We start from the raw sequence: 20,923 nt of genomic DNA, 5'->3' as shown, positions 1-20,923 counted from the left end.
GAGGATGGCCGGCTTGAAGAAGATCCAGCACTGATAGGTAATCGCAGATTTTACCTAAATATCTGATTGTGCCGGCGAGTGCTTTGAGGGGAAGATTTCAGCGGTTTTCTTTAAAATATGATATGTAATCCTTTCATTTTCCCCTGAAATGTAGGACCTTCTACGCAGTCCTCGGCCTCGATATATGTTCCCTACTGGGGTAATGTTTAATGTAAGGGAGCACGAGTAGTGACCCTCGGAACACTCCCCTTCTACTTTTGATCTGGGTGACTAAAATTTCTCAACCTCCAAATTTTGGAAATTTGTCTCGGCCTTTAAACGTTCCTCTTGTAGTCACCCTTTTTAGCATGGAATTAGCCTCTGTGACATTGGGTCTTAAGCACACTTAGGTTCTTGTCTTTCTCAGAACATTCTTCTAAGGAATGCTGGTGTTTAAACTCCTTGCCTTTTGTTAATGGCATGCTTTTTTGTAACCTTTTCTTTTCCTTCGTAAGGCCTAGTAGAATGCCCCTGTATATTCTTTATGGTATCGCGGGCAATCGTGTCTACGTTTAGGTTCCCTTGGGGAACAGTACTCAACCTGGTTGTGATATATTGTAATTGATCAGCCCACCATGGGGCAACCCGTGTATGAACACTACTAAGTTGGGTCACCCAATTGGTTAATGGTGTAAATGAGAATGTAACAAACGACATATCGCTTTATTGAGGATAGCCTCTATGTATTCGGAGCTCGGACTCTATAATGTATACCTGTTCGGAGCAATTATGCTGTTTCATAATGTTATATTTGTTAGGAGCAATTATGCTCTTTCATACACTCCGGGAAAATAAAAGAGAACACCTTGACGTAAGTGAGTAAGGCTTACCATACTTGCACGAGACACTACGAGATGGCAGTGGATGTGATGATCAAACACACAGCGCTGCGGACACGCCAGGAACCGTGTTATCAGCCGTGGAATGTTGCAAGCTGCGGAACAGTTAGTAGCAGTCGTTTTGCCGTGGTATACGGAGCTCCGTCTGTGTTTGCAACATCGTCAGCATGCCGCGACAGCGTGTACGTTAACCGTTTGTGCAACTGACGAGGGAGTATAGTGGGCTTACGGGAGGACGGGCGGTCATACCGCACAACTGCGCAATACGTGCGGCGAGAGGTCTCCATAGCGTATCGATGTTGTGACCAGTGGTCAGCAGAAGGGGCACATGCCCGTCGGCCTGGGTCCGCGCAGTTGCACGCCAAGGCCGTCGCATCTTACATAGCGCCGTATTGGACCGCACCGTGACTTCAAAACAAATTAGGGACACCGTTGCTCCGGGGGTATCAGGGAGGACCATTCGCAACCGTCTCCGTGGAGCAGGGCTACGATCCTGCATAGCGTTAGGGCGTCTTCCGCCCACGCCCCACCATAGTGCAGCCCGCCTCTAGTGGTGTCGCGGTAGCCAATTATGTTAGGACGAATGGAGACGTGTCTTCTTTAACGTTGGGAGTCACTTCTGCCTTGGTGCCAATGATAGTCGTTCGCGTGTGTGGCGTCGTGCGGTTGAGTGCCAACGTCTGGAGTGTATACGACAGAGGCACATAGGGCCAACAATCGGCATCATAGTGTGGGGAGCCATATGCAACACACAGGGAACATTGAACAGTGCACGGTACATCCATCCTCATGCTACCGTTCATGTGATACGGGTCGTTGGGCAAGCCCGAGTTCGATAATTGAGAACAGGTTAAGAGACCAATAATATTAATAATAATAATAGCCGGGCTAGAGTGGCTCAGACGGTTAAGGCGCTGGCCTTCTAACCGCAACTTGGCAGGTTCTATCCTGGCTCAGTCCAGTGGTATTTGAAGGTGCTCAAATACGACAGCTTCGTGTCGGTAGATTTACTGGCACATAAAAGAACTCCTGCGGGACTAAATTCCGGCACCTCGGCGTCTCCGAAGACCGTAAAAGTAGTTAGTGGGACGTAAAGCAAATAACAACAACAACAATAACATAATAATAATAATAATAATAGTAATAATAATAATAGCAAGCATACGCAGTGGAAAATCATAAGGGTTCCGGCAATGTAGAGAGTGGCAACAATAAATGTAGTTAAAGGAAGTGATAGTTACAATAATAAAAGTTATTTTTACTTCAGTAAATATACTGTGTACATTTCCGACCAGTGGGGAATAACAACTAACAATTGCAGGAATAATTTCCAATGCACGCTTCAGATAAGTCACACAAAAATATTAGCCCAAGATGCTTAGGCGATTACCATACAAAAAGCGGGAGATGAAAACAACTCTTTTCACAGCCCATAAATGTACATACACCTGTGCCAGAAATTTCTACAAACACTGATGTCCCAGCGGAATATATGTGGACAATAAATAAGTGCTATATAAATTTAGGCAAGAAAATAACCTAATTTAACATGATCAACAATGGGATTCATTGAAAATCCCTAGACAAATAATGAGGTAAGGTAAGGGTTATTCTGCCCGAAGGTAGGTCCGAACCTCCGCCCACTATGTGAAGAACAAGAGCGGTAGTTTTAGACTGAAGTACAATGTAACTCCGGAATATTCGTATCACAGTAAAAATGCACCAACAAGGCGATGTGTTTTCCAAGAGGACAATGCATGTCCATACGTATCTCGTGCCACCCAACGTGCTCTACAAGGTGTACGTCAACTACCCTGGCCTGCACGATCCCCAGATTTGTCCTCCATTGAGCATGTTTGGGACCGGATGAAACGTCATCTTGCGTGGTCTGCATGAACGGTATGAAGTATGGTCCAATTGAGGCACCAGGTGGAAATTGCAGGGCAGACAATTCCGCCAGACTCCATTCGTCACCTCTACGATCGTCTGCATGGGAGAATTGCAGCCTGCATTGCTGTAAGGGGAGGGAGGCTATGCACGATACTAGCGCTGATATTTCGCACATCCTGTCGACTGTACTCAGATGCGTATGGCTCTGTTGGTGTGATAATGTGTCTTATACGTCCTCAAGAGTGTGTCAATAAAAGTTCCTCCTGCTAGGTCAATGAATTCATGGTGTTATTATTCATTTTCCCCGAGTGAAGGTATGTAGGTTAACGACTGGGAGTTTCTCCCAATTAATCTTGTAACTGATTGAGGACTTCTAAGTCCAATGTATTGTTGGAGCTGGTGAGGTCGTTGTTTAATGTGAATGCCCTCAAGTAATTTCTCAACTAGTTCTTGATAAATCATTACATTACTCTATTTGGGTTTTAAGAGAGGAAAGAAAGAAAATTTCCATTTTTGTTAAAGTAAATTTTTGGTTTAAGTTTTCCTATGTCCAGTCATTCACCCCCACGTACTTCCTTACCTCTGCGTTCCACGACAAATCCATGTAATAAGAATAAGAATAAGAATAAGAATAAGAATAAGAATAAGAATAAGAATAAGAATAAGAATAAGAATGATTAGTCAGCTACTCTGTGTAATTACTTTGATTTGATGAAGTTTACACCGCCTGCGTGTAATTTTGAAGTCATGTTTTACTCTACAGATATGGAGAAAAACTGCGGTTCTCTAGGGTGATCGATTGCTGAGTTTTAATTCATTTTGTGGAGTTTAACATCGAACGTGTCTCCACAGGTCTTTTACATACCGATATCGTACGAGAATCCACTACCTCTGCTGGCTTTGAGCCGGAATCCGATAGTCTACCAATGATCTATAGAAGCAGCTAGCAGAGAAAGAAGCTGAAGTGGTTAGACCCATTTTGGAATGAAAATATCGGTGGAGGAGAAGGAATGGCCAGCGGCTTCTGAATTTTCCATACCTTCATCACAGAGTATACCCATCGCTCGGAAGACGACGTCACTCCACTTCGGTGGATGATCTCCATTTGAAGGCATATACTTCTTCATGCGTTTGTCAATACCAACCACCACAGCAGTGAGGAGTACAAGTGTAGACAAGTAAGTAGCCCACACTCCTCGACTGAAGGGCAGCAAGTAGATATTGGCGACAGCAGACAGCCTCGGCTGGCGGAAAAGGAAGTTCGGCCTGGAAAGTGAACAATAAAGTCTAAGGTGGAATATTTACAAGTAGGCCCTTAGATGAATTGTCAGTGTAGTATCCCTTGATTTCAACGCTTCTGGGTTCGACTTTCTTCTAGGCCGTGGATTATAGCCTTGTATTCGTCTTAATATACATTTTATTTTAGATACAACACACCATCAGCCACCACAGAAACAGGCACAGTGAATACACTGACTTCAGGAACGGCATGCGGCCGTTAAACTGGACTTAATAGAAATGCAGTGCCGATCCCAAGTGGGTGAGGAAAGGCATATGCCTGGACACAACTCGGTGTGCCTTACCAGGTGTACGCATAAGTCTTTTCCTGTTTCAATAAGAGATGGCGCCAGCGAACAGTACGCAGCGCATGAATTTGACGCATACGTCAATTTGTTCGTCTGACAATTACCTACCAAAACACACAAGCTGAGTCCGATAAACACTAGCGTCTGTGTTGTATCGTTCAGTGATCATGTCGACGTTTGTGCCTGAAGAAAAAGACATCTGTGGCACGCATTGCTTTTCTTATTTAATCAAAAGAAAAAGGCTGTGGAAAGTCACCATTTGCTGGTAGAAACATATGGTGAACACGCTCCATCGATTATGAGACATGGCTTCGACAATTTAAACGTAGTGATGAAAGACATTGCGCGCGCTGGAATTGAACTCAACAGTAAATGGCACAAGCATTTAAAGTGTCACAAGAAACAATCATCAGACGTTTATGAGCAATGGGGAAGATCAACAAACTCGGTAAATGGGTCCAACACGATTTGAATGAACGGCAAATGGAAAATCGCAAGGTCACTTGTGAAATGCAGCTTCAACGCCATGAAATAATATAATTTTTTACCAACTTGTGACAGGTGGCGAAAAATGAATTTAATTTGAAAACCCGAAGCGGAGAAAATCATGGCTGTCACCTGGCGAAGCCGCTTCTTCAACACCAAGGCCAAATCGCTCCGGCAAGAAGACCACATGCTTTGTGTTCGGTGGGACCAGATAGGTATTGTGTATTATGCACTCTGGAAGCCCGGCGAAACCGTTAATGCACAACACTATCGCCAACAAATGATTAATTTAAATCACACATTGATCGAAAGACGAGGAATGATCCAGAAGCCATGGCAAAGTGATATTGTTACTCGACAATGCGCCATCTCACACAGCAAAACCACTGAAAGATACCTTGAAATCGCTTAGATGAGACATCCTCCCACACCCGCCGTACTACCCCGACCTGGCACCATCTGACTCTCACCTCTTCGCGTCAATTGGGCACGCACTCGCAGAGCAGCACTTCAGCAATTTTGAGGAAGTTGGAAAATGGCTCGGCGAATGGTTTGCCGCAAAAGACGAGCAGTTGTTCTGGCATGGTATTCATAACTTACCTGAAAGATGGGGCCACCTCTGTGGTGTAGTGGTTAGCGTGATTAGCTGCCACCCCCGGAGGTCCGGGTTCGATTCCCGGTTCTGCCACGAAATTTGAAAAGTGGTACGAGGGCTGGAACGGGGTCCACTCAGCCTCGGGAGGTCAACTGAGTAGAGGTGGGTTCGATTCCCACCTCAGCCATCCTGGAAGTGGTTTTCCGTGGTTCCCACTTCTCCTCCAGGCGAATGCAGGGATGGTACCTACCTTAAGGCCACGGCCGCTTCCTTCCCTCTTCCTTGCCTATCCCATCCGATCTTCCCATCCCTCCACAAGGCCCCTGTTCAGCATAGCAGGTGAGGCCGCCTGGGCGAGGTACTGGTCATACTCCCCAGTTGTAACCCCCGACCAAGAGTCTGAAGCTCCAGGACACTGCCCTTGAGGCGGTAGAGGTGGGATCCCTCGCTAAGTCCGAGGGAAAAACCGAACCTGGAGGGTAAACAGATGATGATGATGATGATGATGACCTGAAAGATGGGCGAAGTGTGTAGAAGCCGATGGCCAATATTTTGATTAAACAAAAAATGTATTTCCCTTGAAAATTACGTGTTTTATTTACCATAAAAACCGGGAAAACTTATGCATACACCTGGTACTTAACTCTGTCAGTACTGAGTAGTTTTCAACTTGTATTTCACTCTTTAGGAAACGATGGAGGCACTTTCCCGGAAAACATACCGGACGTTCTACGGTACATTCTTAATGCAAGAAGATAATTTACAGCGTGCTATATTTTTGTAAAGAAGATCTTCTGCATAGAGCAAGTGCATGGACAGAGAAATCTGTGTGTGTGTGTGGGGGGGGAGACCACGAAAAACCATCTTCAGGGCTGCCGACGGTGGGGCCCAAATCTACTATGTCCCGAATACGAGTTCACAGTTTCGCGCCCCTAATCGCATAGCCAACTCGCTCTGTTTTTTTTGACAAGTCAGTGGATCGCAGATCATCCTTAGAATTTTATGGAGAGAAAAAAATGCTAACTGTCCAGAAACGACTTAATGGAGTGGAAGAGGAGATTCATTTTCCTAAAACGAAAGTACAATTTCGAGAATATTAAAATGAATGAGAGAAAGTTATTGCTATTTTTAAACGTCCTATCAAATCATAATTGTTTTTGCACTCTGACAGCGTTTGAAGTGAATAACCTGATGAATACGTGAAAAAGTTAAGACTATTTTATGTTCTATACTAGCTGAGTGTCTTTGTTGGGGAAAGTCGTTCGTTCTTACCATAGACCCTCCTACACGCTCCTGCTCGTAACCATTACGCGTCAAACAGTACGTCGCGCATTCTTACTCTACTTCTCAACACCTTAGACGTCCGACTCGTTGGCTGAACGGTCAGCGTACTGGCCTTCGGTTCAGAGGGTCCCGGGTTCGATTCCCGGCCGGCTCGGGGATTTTAACCTTAATTGGTTAATTCCAATCACTCGGAGGCTGGGTGTATGTGGCGTATTTAACATTATAAATCATCCTAGATAGGGCCCTCAACTTCACAGACATGCAGGTCGCCTAATAGGCCGTCTACTAGAAAAAAGACCTGCACCAGGCCTCTCCGGAGGCCATACGCCATTATTATTATAACACCTTAGACCATATGAACCAACTGGAAATCACTGGAAATGTAAACACATCACTATCCAAAAGGCAATTATTCCTGAAACTGTTAATATTACGTATTTACGCCCAGTCTGAGCTCAAAACGTAACCTGTCTCTCGTGTGAATATGTTATGACGGCAACTTTTCTATCCTGGCTGCTCGGCGGGTTGCAGCATGGATCTTGGAACCTTACGAGGAACGTAAACAATAATCACATGCACTAGGCAAGAAATACCACAAAACACAATTTCAAACATCATCCAAACCTGCAGAGAGCATGTTCACTAACCGCGAAAACATATTAATACCTCAATATTTGAATAATAATATAGCATTTATAACAATAATTAGTCAATTAAAATTACAAATATATAAAATACGATATGGTAGATATACAATACCACTACCTATTTTTGCTAAAGCAATATTGAACTCTTACCTGAATGTTGTTACCTCAGCAGTTACGTCGATGGCAAACAGCCTATATTTCTTAATAACAATTCCAGCACTTCCCATATCGGCTTCTCCACGTTGAAGCATCCCGACCATTCCATCGAAGTTACCATCCTTCATGTATCCCCACGTGTTAGCCATCTGCTCGCGCATGCTGGAAACAAAATTCATTAATACCGGAAACTCAAAGTAAAAAGGACATTTCACGTCATAAAAAAATATAATAATTACAGAGAATGAACGCCTAGACGGTAGCTATTGCTGATTGTTTTGTAGTGCATAACAACGTGATTATCTCTCATTGTCACGTACAGAGGTAGGTCATTTTTAACTGGGTTTAAGGGGTTTAAAGGGACACATTTCTCTACATCATGTATCTGTTTGTATCATATCATAATAATTGTTCCTAATAATACACAACGCTGCTGCGTGCTCCTTGGCTGAATGGACATCTTATAAGCACGTGTTTCTGAAAATACTTGGTTCGATTCTCGGTCGGGTGGGTGTCTTTACACTCATCTAGTTAATTTCTCTGGCTAGGGAACTATGTGTTTAGAATTTTCTTAATACAAACTTCTTCATTCGCACACAACACAACACAGTAACAAATCACTACAGAAACACGTAATAGTTATTGGAGGGACATACGGCTATTTAACAGGACAAAGTTCACCCATGTGGTATAGATCACCCCCATGACCCCATCACGGAGAGAAAAGTGACAGAGAAAGGAAAGTATGAAGAAAAGAAAGAGAAAAATATTAGCAATAGAAAACCTGAACTTAAATTATGTTTCTCGTCTGGGAACTTAATTTCTAATGTAAAAGTCAAAGGCTGGCAAGTGGAGATACATATCTCTCCTAGGGCACTGTCACTATTTTATCCTACAAAGGAGGTTTGCAGAGATGTATCAACGGCGGATTAGCCACCAGCGTCTTGGAACGGTACGCCAATCCACATAACGAGCCTACTGCCACACTTGGACAGAACTTTTATTATTTAAGTATAGAACAAAAATAGCCGACCAAACACCAGTGGGATCCAAACCCACAACCCGATGATACCTGCTTGGCCATTTTTGTTCTGTATTTAACATCTATTCATTATTTAATATTCATTACACTGATTAGGAACTGATACATTGTAAGATTACTTCGAGTGCAATGCGGTCGTGAAAATTATGTTATTTTTAAACAACTTTTAGTGTGAAAAACTCTTCGATGTAGCTAATATTAACGGAAACATATGACATTTCCTACTTTACCCCTCGTAATATCGCTATGCCACTAAATAATTATCAAGAAATATATAGTTTAGTGCACAACCCGGGTATTCCTGAACTTATATGCCGAGCGTCGAGAAATGTTTCTCAGCCGCTTTCCTCTCATGTCACCGCAAACAAACAAACAAACAAACAAAAATAATCTGAACTTGTTTCCGACTTTTCTATACGTAATCTCAGAAAAGAACTGAGACAAAAATGTGACGTATATAAACATATAATTTTATTTTCACAGAGTGTATCAGAAATACTTGTGCAAATGGTGGGGCGAGTCCTTCGCACGCAATAAAACAAGGAAAATTCCTATAGGCATAACCCCTGAAATGCTTCGTTGTTTATTATTATTATTATTATTATTATTATTATTATTATTATTATTATTAATGACATTTCGCTCGCTGTGGTGGTTCACCGATCCGGTGAGGATTATTGTCAAGTTCTCTGGACCTCTGCTGCTGTGATAGGAAAGTCCTTGTCATGTGACAGGTGTTCAGGAGGACAGTCTTCTGCATTAGTGAAAGTGTATAGGTGATGTTCAGATCCTGCAGGTGTTGTTGCTGGTTATTGTGCACAAGTCCTGTGACGGAGACGACTAAAAAGGCCTTGCTGTTGCCAGGTACATTTCCCACACTTTTGACCTTCTGCCCCGAGATCAGTGTACTTTTCTATCTTCTGGACATAGCCCTGATGGACATGTGATCTGAAGGGACCGTCACATCCAGAAGGTTAGTCTTCCTGAACTGTTTCCCAATAAGGCCAATATCCAGCCTGTTTGATCTTATAGTTCTGTCTATCTGCAAACATCGATTCCGGTACACCATGCACCTTTCCTTTTCCAGCACATCAGATGGCCTGACCTCAAAATATGGGATTTTCTCATCTATAAGTTCCGATCTGATTCCCAGCCAGCTCTTGTGGCACAATTTTCACTACCTCATCAAGCCGATGAGTACATTCTTTACCTGCCACAGCCTTAATATACACCCATAATATGCTCCATCGTCTGACCTGTTTCTCCGCATTTCCTGCGTCTGTTGTTCACTTCTTCCTTTAAAATATATCTGCGGTAGTTACGGATGTTAATGGCTCTATCCTAGATTGTTATCTCTGTGGAGGTGGCCAGAGAGTGGATTTCAGTCCGTCAACAGATGGTTGACTCAAGGTCAAAGTGTACTTGCACTATGGATTGGCTTAGATGGCGAGGATATGGACCATGGAGATCCTTCTGCTTTCAGGCATGCTGTCGTTCTGTGTTGGCAAATTTTCGAGGAGAAATCAATATGCTTTTAAGAGTGTGTGGATTAAACTTTTCCTTCTTCTTCTTCTTCTTCTTCTTCTTCTTATCACTGAAAATATATGTTCGAGAGTCACTTCAACAACGTACGTGTTTGCCAGATAATCGAGTGCTATTAGCGACAGCCAGCACTGGTGGGTGCGTGGTTAGCATTACTATAGCATCGTGAGTTGGATGTTCGTGCGGTGGCAATAATATATCACACCATGTGGTACATGGCAAAAGAGCAGTAGGCTATTCTTATGGGATAAAATTTAATTCGACAATGCATCGACATCCCCGCTCTGGTTCCCGCCCCTATGTGACGCCACAGCAACTGCGCCGAAATTAGACGTCGGCTCTAAACGCGTAGAAGAGAAGAACATTTTGAACATTTTCTTTGAGTTGTTATGAGTAGAGCACTTCCCATGAATTGCCAATGTCAAACAGTTAATGTGTCATCGTGAAACATCCTTTCAATAATAGCTCCTAAACGAAACATTTGCGGGTGTATATTTATAGGATATTCCCCCACTTCCCCTTTATTTTTGGTGTGAGTAACCTATCCCCCCTCATTTATCCAACTATTTCTGATACACTCCGCACAGATTATGATAGTAGCGGTGGTCATAATTATGAAAGACATAATTGCATGTTATGTTTTACATTACAGGGATATGTACTGGTTTGATTCAGATCGTTGGAGCTAACTTGTTCTTTTTCTCTATGTAAATAACGTGATCGTGAACGGATAGAAAGCTTTGAAATGTGGTGCTGGAGGAAAATATTAAGGATTCCTTGGACAGCTCATCGTACGAACACATCAATCCTGAACCAACTTCAGATAAAAGTTCGTCTATCGTGTAAGGTCTCTCAGCGGATTGTACGCTATTTTGGACATATAATGCGCCGAGATGGTAGTCTTCAAAAGCTGATTGTTGAGGGCAAAGTCCAGGGAACCAGACAACGAGGACGAATACCAACGCGATGGATTGACATGATGAACGGCCCCCTACAGTGTTCTCTCAGAGTAACCACATTGAAAGCTTTAGGTAGGGAAGAATGGCGGAGTATGGTTCATCGGCTAGAGGGCTGAATATTATGATAGTCACGACGCCTCAGTCATGAGGCAAAACGAAGAAATAACCCTCTATCTACTCAGACTGACTTACTAGTCGAGGACGCCTTGTAAATCAACATCTATACTTCCTGTCTGTTGATTTGTTTATTTATTCTTTATTGAAGTCCACTGATCTCAATTTTATCTTTTAGAATCCTGCGGGTAACACTAATTTCTTTACAATGAAACAATCCACATCCATTCTTGGATTTTTGTCCTTCAATATTTTGTCTATTTCAGGCTCGCTTGCGCAAGTTATCGTAAAGGAATTATTGTTTAAGGCTCTATTCTGTCCTCTGGCGCTGAAACCCATGCGTTAAGGCCCTTGCATGCACTGTTTTCAAGAACATCACCAGTAAAGGTGCGCTGACGAATTGGATTCCCGCCCCTTCGTCGTAGTCTGCAGGTCACATCACTCCACCTCTCGAGAGAACACATGTCACCTATGGAGTTTGGCTCTCATTCCGACAGTCTCTGCCCGGCTGTCGAAGTGGGAACATCGAAACATTTATGAACTAGTGCGAAATAATTGTGTTTCCCAAACCATTCTTTTGTTACAATTGTCACGTTGCTTACAAAACAATGGCGCATGTAGACATGAAATTAAATTAATGAGGTTATTGAACCTTATTCATTGTTTGTACGATACATGACCTTATACATTATGTAGTCCTTATGAATTAATCTTACAAAGTATATATCATTAACCAGCAGGAGAGAACTTTCTCACCGGGCGAGTTGGCCGTGCGCGTAGAGGCGCGCGGCTGTGAGCTTGCATCCGGGAGATAGTAGGTTCGAACCCCACTATCGGCAGCCCTGAAAATGGTTTTCCGTGGTTTCCCATTTTCACACCAGGCAAATGCTGGGGCTGTACCTTAATTAAGGCCACGGCCGCTTCCTTCCAACTCCTAGGCCTTTCCTGTCCCATCGTCGCCATAAGACCTATCTGTGTCGGTGCGACGTAAAGCCCCTAGCAAAAAAAAAAAAAAAGAACTTTCTCAACAAACCTTTTTGTGTAAACTTAACAACTAAACAACTTGAAGCCGGGCTGAGTGGCTCAGACGGTTAAGGCGCTGGCCTTCTAACCCCAACTTGGCAGGTTCGATCCTGGCTCAGTCCGGTGGCATTTGAACGTGCTCAAATACGACAGCCTCGTGTCGGTAGATTTACTGGCACGTAAAAAGAACTCCTGCGGGACTAAATTCCGGCACCTCGGCGTCTCCGAAGACCGTAAAAGTAGTTAGTGGGACGTAAAGCAAATAACATTAACATTATTATTATTAACATTAAACAACTTGAATAACTACTGTTTAACATCAAGAAAGCTAACCTACGCTTTAGAAAACTCTCTGTGTTCTCTATTCCCAGGAATATATTTTACAAGAAAATCCACTGTTTAAGCTGTGTTCAACGCATAATTTGCTTGTAAATAACGCCAGCAATTTTGACTTTTGTCCTAATTATAATGTTTATATGTGATTGCCAAACGAAATGTTGTGTGTATATTTATTTATACGTATGTATGTAGATGAACATAATGTAATGAAAACTGAAAAATCTTCATTACTAAGTCTATTTGTAGTTTCAGAAGATTTAATGTGCTATTGAAACTGACTGACTTATCTTACCAAACTTATTATATATTTCCTACTTTACTTACCCCTGTTTTCATTTCATTATTTTAGATATAAATTAACTTTCTGGCTGGAGTCATTGTAAGACCATAATTGCTGTTTTGTGTTGTGGTAACTAATTATTCATTTATTTAAAGTTTATATATTTCTTCAGTTTCTTTCTTTTCAGATATTATTTTATGTGTACTGACTACTTCAAGTAATAACATAATTAATACACTGTCAATTCCGATTGCTGATATTCTTCTTAATAAGTTTGTCCTTTTTAATTTTTAGATAGGCCTACTAGGTTCTTGCATGTGTTATTTTTAATAATGATTGTATTGCATATTGACTAAACCACCTATAATTGAAGAAATATCTCTGTTGGTGCTATAAATAAATAAATAAAATAAATAAATAAATTAATTAATTAATTAATTAATCATAATGATCGTGTGACATCAGATACCGAATTGCAGGTATTTTGATTTTATATCATCTAGACTGTAGCTAGTCAATTTAAACGTTGCATTTCACTCTTATCAAATAGTATAGAAACGGATCTCAGTATGGTAATATAAGGGTTTTTGTCGGGAGAAAACTAAATGTGTCCCCAGAGATTTTTAATATGCAGAAATTCTGCGGCATGAAGTACCGAATCGAAGTAAAGGAACTCTGCTACCTTTGTCGGGTTGGAGCTCGCTAACTTGCGATCGAGAGGCCGGCATTCTATATCTGACAATCAGAGGGAGTCTTTTCGAGAAATGTATATGCTTCTTGAACGAGTCTCAACCTTTCGATTGATACTAACCGCACGAATATTCAGTCATGTAAATTTCACCAAGAACAGCTATTTCAGCTAGAAGTTAATAACGAAAATCTCCACTAGAAGTAAATATATTAATGGCATTCTTCTTCACAAAAAGAGTTCTTTGAGTAGATATGGATTAAAAGGTACAGTTTGAGAGGAAGCTTGCTTCTGTTACACAGAAATGAAATCAGTCGTTCGAAGTAGGTGATGCGGAGTACGGCATCGAAACATTCTTCAGAATTAAAAATAAATATAAACTTTGTAACACAAAAAGGTGGATTCTCGTCTTTTACATCCAAAGTCTCTGCACGGAATCCTAGTACAGTCAGTCACCATTTACAAATGATAAAATATGAGAGATTCCTTAAAGGTAAAATTGTTGTTATATCAAAGGGTCAATTATCTGCGCAAAATTCAAGCACTTTGGTCTCTGTTTAAGTTCATATCCATTACAATACATGGACGTTAAGTATCTAGCATTATTGCTATTTAATAGCCACTTACCGAAAATTGTATTTGACGCTGAGCTGACGAACCAAGACATAGAAGATCTTGTTCCAGGTGTTCAGGTGTTTATATCGTAAGTCACTGTGATGAGACCAATCGTCCTCAAGTTCCTGAAGACAGGAAGGGTTCATATCATTTAGAGATATATTTAACATTTTATAAATCATAGGCAGGGGGAATAGGCAGTGAATATGATATTTGTAATGATGATGATGATGATGATGATAAACATCGTGGTTGCCGGTATCGCCACACTCGTTTTACGGCACAGTTCACAGAAACTGGTTCTGACTGCTGCTGAAGTCCTTGCTTGCCCATAGTGGTGGGGACGAAGCGGAGCAGTTGTTGCGACGTCATCACCCGGTTGTACCGAGTGAATGTACTGTGGTGGCACGTTTAAATACATTATTGGTATGGCAACGTAAATTCAATGCCCTTTTCTCACAACATAACCATTTTACTGAATACAGCAATGTTGTTTTCTGCTGGGGAAGCCGACCTGCTCATTTCATCCTTGTGATGCCTCTTGATATGATCCCACAAATTTGATACGCCACCACCCGTCGCATAAATGCGTTCGCAAAATTTGCATTTTGCTGATTTTTATCATCGGTAATTTCAAAGAACTGCCATGCATCAGACGGTTTTCGTGGCATTTGTGGTACAAATTTCTGTAAAAATGTATTCCATTCCTTGAATATTCTAAAACATGAATACCATCTCAAAATGGGATTAAATATCAAACTAATGCCACAATTATTATCTACTATGCTTTGCATCATCTACAAAACACAACAGGCGGAGGAAATATAGACTCAAATTAAGAGACACAGACTGAATACAGGTACAATACTCTTACAATGGGAGGCCACGACGTTCGGATCACGGAGTATCTTCAAATTTTGTACACATTTAGTAGTCCATTAGGACAAGATAATGTGCAAGTTGTAAGGTGTACTACTAAGGCGTTCTCGAGAAAATAGCAAAAGAAGTTTTCGCGTCGAATATGTACAGGTGCGTTACGGTCATAAGCACGAAACGGTGGTGGTCGAGTGGTTAGCGTTCAAGCTCCGTAATCGGTGGCTCGCTGGATCGAGTACCGCTTGCCGTTTTGTTTTTCAACACTGGTCATATTCTTTCATATATATATTATAATTCAACGGTAATACAATGAAGAAAAGGTATATTTGCATGAATTTTTATTGGATTTCCAATGTTATTTGGCTCTTTACTAATGTTTATCATTACGAAAAATATATTTCTTTCTTTCTTTCTTTCTTTCTTTCTTGCTTTCTTCCTTAATCTGTTAACCCTCCAGGGTCGGCTTTTTCCTCGGAATCAGCGAGGAATCCCACCTCTACCGCCTCAAGGACAATGTCCTGGAGCGTGAGAGTTTGGGTCGGGGATACAACTGGGAAGGATGACCAGTACCTCGCCCAGGCGACCTCACCTGCTGTTGAACAGGGGCCTTGTGGATAGATAGGAAGATTGGAAGGGATAGGCAAGGAAGAGGGAAGGAAGCGGCCGTGGCCTTACATTAGGTAGGGGCCTACATCCCGGCATTTACCCGGAGGAGAAATAAATGGGAAACTACGGAAAACCACTTCGAGGATGGCTGAGGAGGGAATCGAACCCCCATCTACTCAGTTGACCTCCAGAGGCTGAGTGGACCCCCTTCCAGCCCTCGCACCACTTTTCAAATTTCGTGCCAGAGCCGGGAATCAAACCTGGGCATCCGGGGGGTGGCAGCCAATCACACTAACCACTCCACGACAGACGTGGACTACAGAAAAATATATCATTTATAATTATTAATAAGTAAACCGTCCAATGCATAAAGTATTCCTGAAAATGTATTCCTGTCGTGATTTGTGAAATCCCTCATATCTGACAGTGAAATCGAGTAAGGCACTCGGAACTGCTTTGCACCTGGACGCTCTGACCTGCAATATATATGAAAGAATATGACCAGTGTTGAAAAATAAAAAAGCGACCAGCAAGACTCAATCCAGTGATCCAGCGATTACGGAGCTTGAACGCTAATCACTCGACCGTCGCCATCACGTGCTCTTCACCGCAGCGCACCGGTACATATTCAATGAGGAAATTCTCTTGCGATTATCTCGGAAACGCCTTAACAGTACGCCTTACTATTTGCACATTATCTTGTCCTAACGGACTACTAAAAGCGTACAAATTTTGAAGATACTCCATGATCCGAACGCCGTGGTCTCCCCTTGTTAAACATGTGTCGTGCGCTACACTGTGCTCTGGTCCTCCGCGAGTACTTGCAGTTGTAAGCAGAGGGGATCGGTGGTGCGATCTACCGCTACAACCGGATTACTCAACGGTATTACTCGCTCCGTTCCCAGCTCTACTTGTCCACAATGCAGTCTCTCCCGGCTCCTGAAACTCCAACAAGATACCATGAATCAACAATTATTCTGAATTTAATATAACTGTTCTGACTGCTACCGGACTCCACAATTACCCACTCAACAACCTTACCGTATTTCCATAACCCCAAACAAGACTCAACAGTTTAGCTCTATTTAATATAACTTTTCATAGAAATATAAAATGAGCACCGTGATCATCTCTCGATCAAAGGAAGGTTAAAATAGATATTGATCTGCAAAATGAACCAAGTCGAGCCAGGGAGGAAAGTGCAAGCCTAAGCAATCTATAAGACCACTGAGGCAAATGGGAAAATGAAGATAGCTTAGCGATCAGCTGTCACTAAACGATAAATAAGGGAACAGAACGTAGCCTTACTAAATAAAATTGCTTCATAACTTTTGTCTTCACTTGGTCTAAATTGATTCGAGAATTAAATAATTTACAATAACACTCTTCGATTTTTAAGCTTTACTCTGGGTATCAAAATCATAAAGTCAAGCTTAAAAATAACAGTTCAAAAAAATTAGGGAAACATGTTTTGTAACGTCTGGTATGTGAACGTTAATTTGGTAGATGGGGTTCAATGGTCGTACAGCATACCTTGAGGTCTTAGCTACTCAGGGTATGTCAAATCGAAGTTTATACTCCATCTGTAGGCATAGTCATGCATTAAACTGTCAGGTGACCCTTCAAAACAAAGTGAATAGCGGTGCGTCCGTGTGTCGTTGTGATGTACACAGACTACTGTACCGTACCCAAGGGTAAATACCCTCTAGGACGATGCCTCCATCCCTGTACGAACATCCGACTAACTCAGGGTTGGGCAGAGTGTGGGTTGGTTGTCGGTTGGGTCAGGATAAAAAGTCGAAGTTCTACTCTAAAATATCAATCAATGACAGGAAATGGGGGTATAACGAATGAGAAACAATCATAGGGGGTAAGATGGATTTATTGATAAATATCCCCGATCATATTACAAGAAAACAATTAAATCAAGAAAAAATAATATGTCAAAATGAACTCAAAAATGTAGAAAATAAATGGAAATCAAAACGTTACTTGAATGATAAGACAAAATTTGAAATCAAAAATCAAGTTCAACAAAGAACATTATATACATCAAGACTGAGCTTCTTATAGTCCATTGTTTATATTGTATGTCAACAAGTGTACGCAAACACTGACATGTGGTATTTCCGTATGGAGTTACACACTATCGCATCACAACGATACGGTTTTCAAATTTAAGTTAAAACGAGAGTCGTCGAAATACTACCGTTAAATAAAAGTTACATTATAAAGAAAAGTTACGACGAAAAAAGGAAAATAATTAAGACGCAATGGACGCTATGTAAGTTATGCAAAATACTAGGGGCATATCCTATACTATATTTACACCAATTTAAATAATCAAACTAAACACATCTATATACATCGGATATCGAGTAAACTCTTAAATGCTACACAGATTCTAATGTGAAACCCCGTTCACTGCAAAAGATCTAGACAGAACTAGATAAACCACCAATGCTTCAGCACTCGGTCTGTTCCCTTTTAAAACAACGAGACAAGGTATACAATCACAAATAACAATGTAAAACATCATCCTGTAAGGGAAAGACATATAAATAACCCTTGATATCACGAAGAAAGCAATGGGCAACATTGCCTCCTTCTGCTGCATTTGAGCGCTCAACAGCGCGGTCATCCGTCATGTACTTCCGGGTAGATTACGAGCTGAAAAGAAATGTTGAACTCAACACTATGCTAAGGTTTGGATTCTGTCTCCCGAGGCTGTCACAAGGAAGTATCATCTCATTCACGCCTAGATAAGCACAGACCAGAAATCAGCTTGCCATGAGATAACGCCTTTCGCCGGCTACACGGAAACTCACGTATATTCATTCCTTCTTAGCATGCTTTTACCATTGAATATCATCAGACTCAATAGTCTGGAATTAATACTATCTATTCTGATCACAATATACACTCAGAAGACACTTAGCAGGCACACACATCTGCACAATATTCTTTCTCTTGTCAGGCATACAATCAGCCTGCATCAATACATTGTAATTCAGCATGCAATCTTTATCTCATTATTTCTCATAAATCCCATTTGCCTTCCACATTATGAGACTCAGTTCGTGTCCTTTACAGACCAGCAGGCAAACAGAATTCAACTTAACTCAAAGATCTTATTTTAACAACGACATTCTGCAGCTCCTTCGGTCAGCTTCCGTAAAATCATGCGTCATGAAGAATATCTATACCTGTCTCTCTGAATAACCGAAATGAAATGAACTAATACGTATTGAACGTTGTATAAAGATGAACCTGTCAATCTAGCCCTTCTAGCATATATATAAGGATAACTTGGAATATCCTATACTAAGTAACATGCGTAAATAAACAACAACTAATCCAATCAATCCCTCATTTTCCCAATCATCTAATCATAAAGCAAAATGAAAATAAAATAAACATGCATTATTCTCGTATCCGAATCTATCATAGTAACAAAATTTAACAAACACATGCCGTCAGGCTTACTTTACATGAAGTTAAAAATTCTATCTACACTGCCCTAGTACCTTAACATAATTTACATATCATGCCATAAATAACACATGCATCTTAACTGAATTCCATCCGACGACTCTCGTGATACCAGGATAGCAGCTTACATCCCCGCTGATTTAGGGATTTACTCCATGTTAATCACAGCATTAACATGTGGGAATGCACTTCCTTCTTCTGCATTTATAGCCATCATCTTGCTGGAAAATAATCCACTAGAACACAGAAGACTATGGTTGACGATATCTTCGCTGCTTAATGCTACGAGCCGAAATACCCTTTCTCTTTACAAGATCAGCTAAACACACCCATACATATATATTACAGACTTCACTTGAAGGGTGAGAATACAGTTTGAAAAGCAGCACACGGTTCGCTACGGAAGTTCCTCGCGAAACGCGCCCGTCTCGAAGTAGTGAAACAATAGCACGTCTCCACTACACTTGCTACACATCGGCCACTAAGCACCGTCTTTATATATTGAAAGTAAACTCTGCCAAAATATACTATTCCATTTACTCAAGAACAGTAAAATCATCCAACTGCACAATTTAAAATATCATTTAGAACCAGATACTGTTACTGGAATAACACTATGTTAATCACGATCACCAATCAGAGTTTGTGCTTCCGCACTATCCAAGCATTTAACACAGAGTGACGCTCTCCAGAGCTTGAGTTACTGAGGAGGCTTCGGTGACGCCATTTCAATACTGGGGTTCCCGGGTGTCTGAACCAACCAACAATCAGAAAAATCGTCGTATATGATGACACAATATTATTTGTGATATATTTACAAAACACAGCTCAAACACTAGCAAATCGCTTCCACCAATTTTTATATTACTTTTCCAACTATATCTGACTTCTGAAACTGTGGAAAACCGATTACCGACAGAAACTGACTCTAGCAACTGAGCACGTTGGTCATTCCGGAATTAAGATTTGGCGCGTTGTAGCCTCCATATTTTCCAAATCCTTAAATTCCCATTGGCTGAAATATATTGCTTAGTCAGCATCTACTACACGTGTTGATCCTTGCCAGCGCTTGGTTACGCCACCCTTTCTCACGGTCATACGGAAATATGAAGCAATGTCCAGCGACTCACTGTCTTGCTCAACATCCGGTATCAACTATCTTGGGATACGATGCTTTAACATATTAGACTGTAACTTTTATGAATAAATTTTACATATTGGGTCAAATAATACTCTAATTATTATTATAGGCCGGCAGAATACGGCTCACTACTGCGGTCATTTGAACACATTGTACGTAAACCGGCACGTCCCATGAAATATCTTAAAGAGGTTCAAGGCGCAAGGGCCGCCATTTTGATCCAGGAAGAATGGACTATTCGTTGTGTTGCTGTGGATCTCAGTGTCTATCTGTCAGTTATCAACGCTTGTGGAATCACTACAATGAGACAGGCCAGTTCACAAGGAGGGTTGTACAAGGTCGTGAACTCATGACAACCCCACAGGATGCCGATATCTGACCATCAGTGCGATGCGGCGTCGTTCAACAACTGCAACAAGACCTCAGGAGGGTCACTGGTGTCACGGTGTCTCACCAGACAGTAAGGAACAGGTTAAGGGAAGTGTCCTTACGACCCAGATGTCTTGGTCGAGTGCCCCGTTTAACACAGCAACATTGCGCAACTCGCCTTCTGTTTTCCCTTACCCACACCAACTGGCAATTTCGCCAATGGAGTCCTTTATTGTTCACAGACGACTCCAGATTTCCTCTGACACAGCGTGATGGACGTCAACGTGTATGGAGACGCCGTTGTAAGCAGTACAC

The 20,923-nt window shown here is 41.6% G+C and overlaps 1 protein-coding gene across 1 annotated transcript in view; it reads right to left on the bottom strand.

Annotated features, from left to right (window-relative positions):
* The window catches only part of LOC137501546 (ionotropic receptor 75a-like), a 32,551-nt gene extending 18,055 nt beyond the window's left edge, over nt 1-14,496 (bottom strand). The window contains exons 1-4 of the mRNA XM_068228728.1: nt 14,404-14,496; nt 14,137-14,249; nt 7,517-7,684; nt 3,808-4,034 (exon numbers count right to left, since the gene is read on the bottom strand). Of these exons, the coding sequence (XP_068084829.1) occupies nt 3,808-4,034; nt 7,517-7,684; nt 14,137-14,249; nt 14,404-14,496 (601 nt within the window). The remainder of the gene's footprint in view (nt 1-3,807; nt 4,035-7,516; nt 7,685-14,136; nt 14,250-14,403) is intronic.
* Nucleotides 14,497-20,923: the final 6,427 nt, after the last annotated feature.

The sequence above is a fragment of the Anabrus simplex genome, chromosome 7, assembly GCF_040414725.1.
Source record: "Anabrus simplex isolate iqAnaSimp1 chromosome 7, ASM4041472v1, whole genome shotgun sequence".
Classification (NCBI taxonomy): domain Eukaryota; kingdom Metazoa; phylum Arthropoda; class Insecta; order Orthoptera; family Tettigoniidae; genus Anabrus; species Anabrus simplex.
The sequence above is the reverse complement of the archived record's forward strand: the minus strand, read 5'-3'. Positions and strand labels throughout refer to the sequence as shown.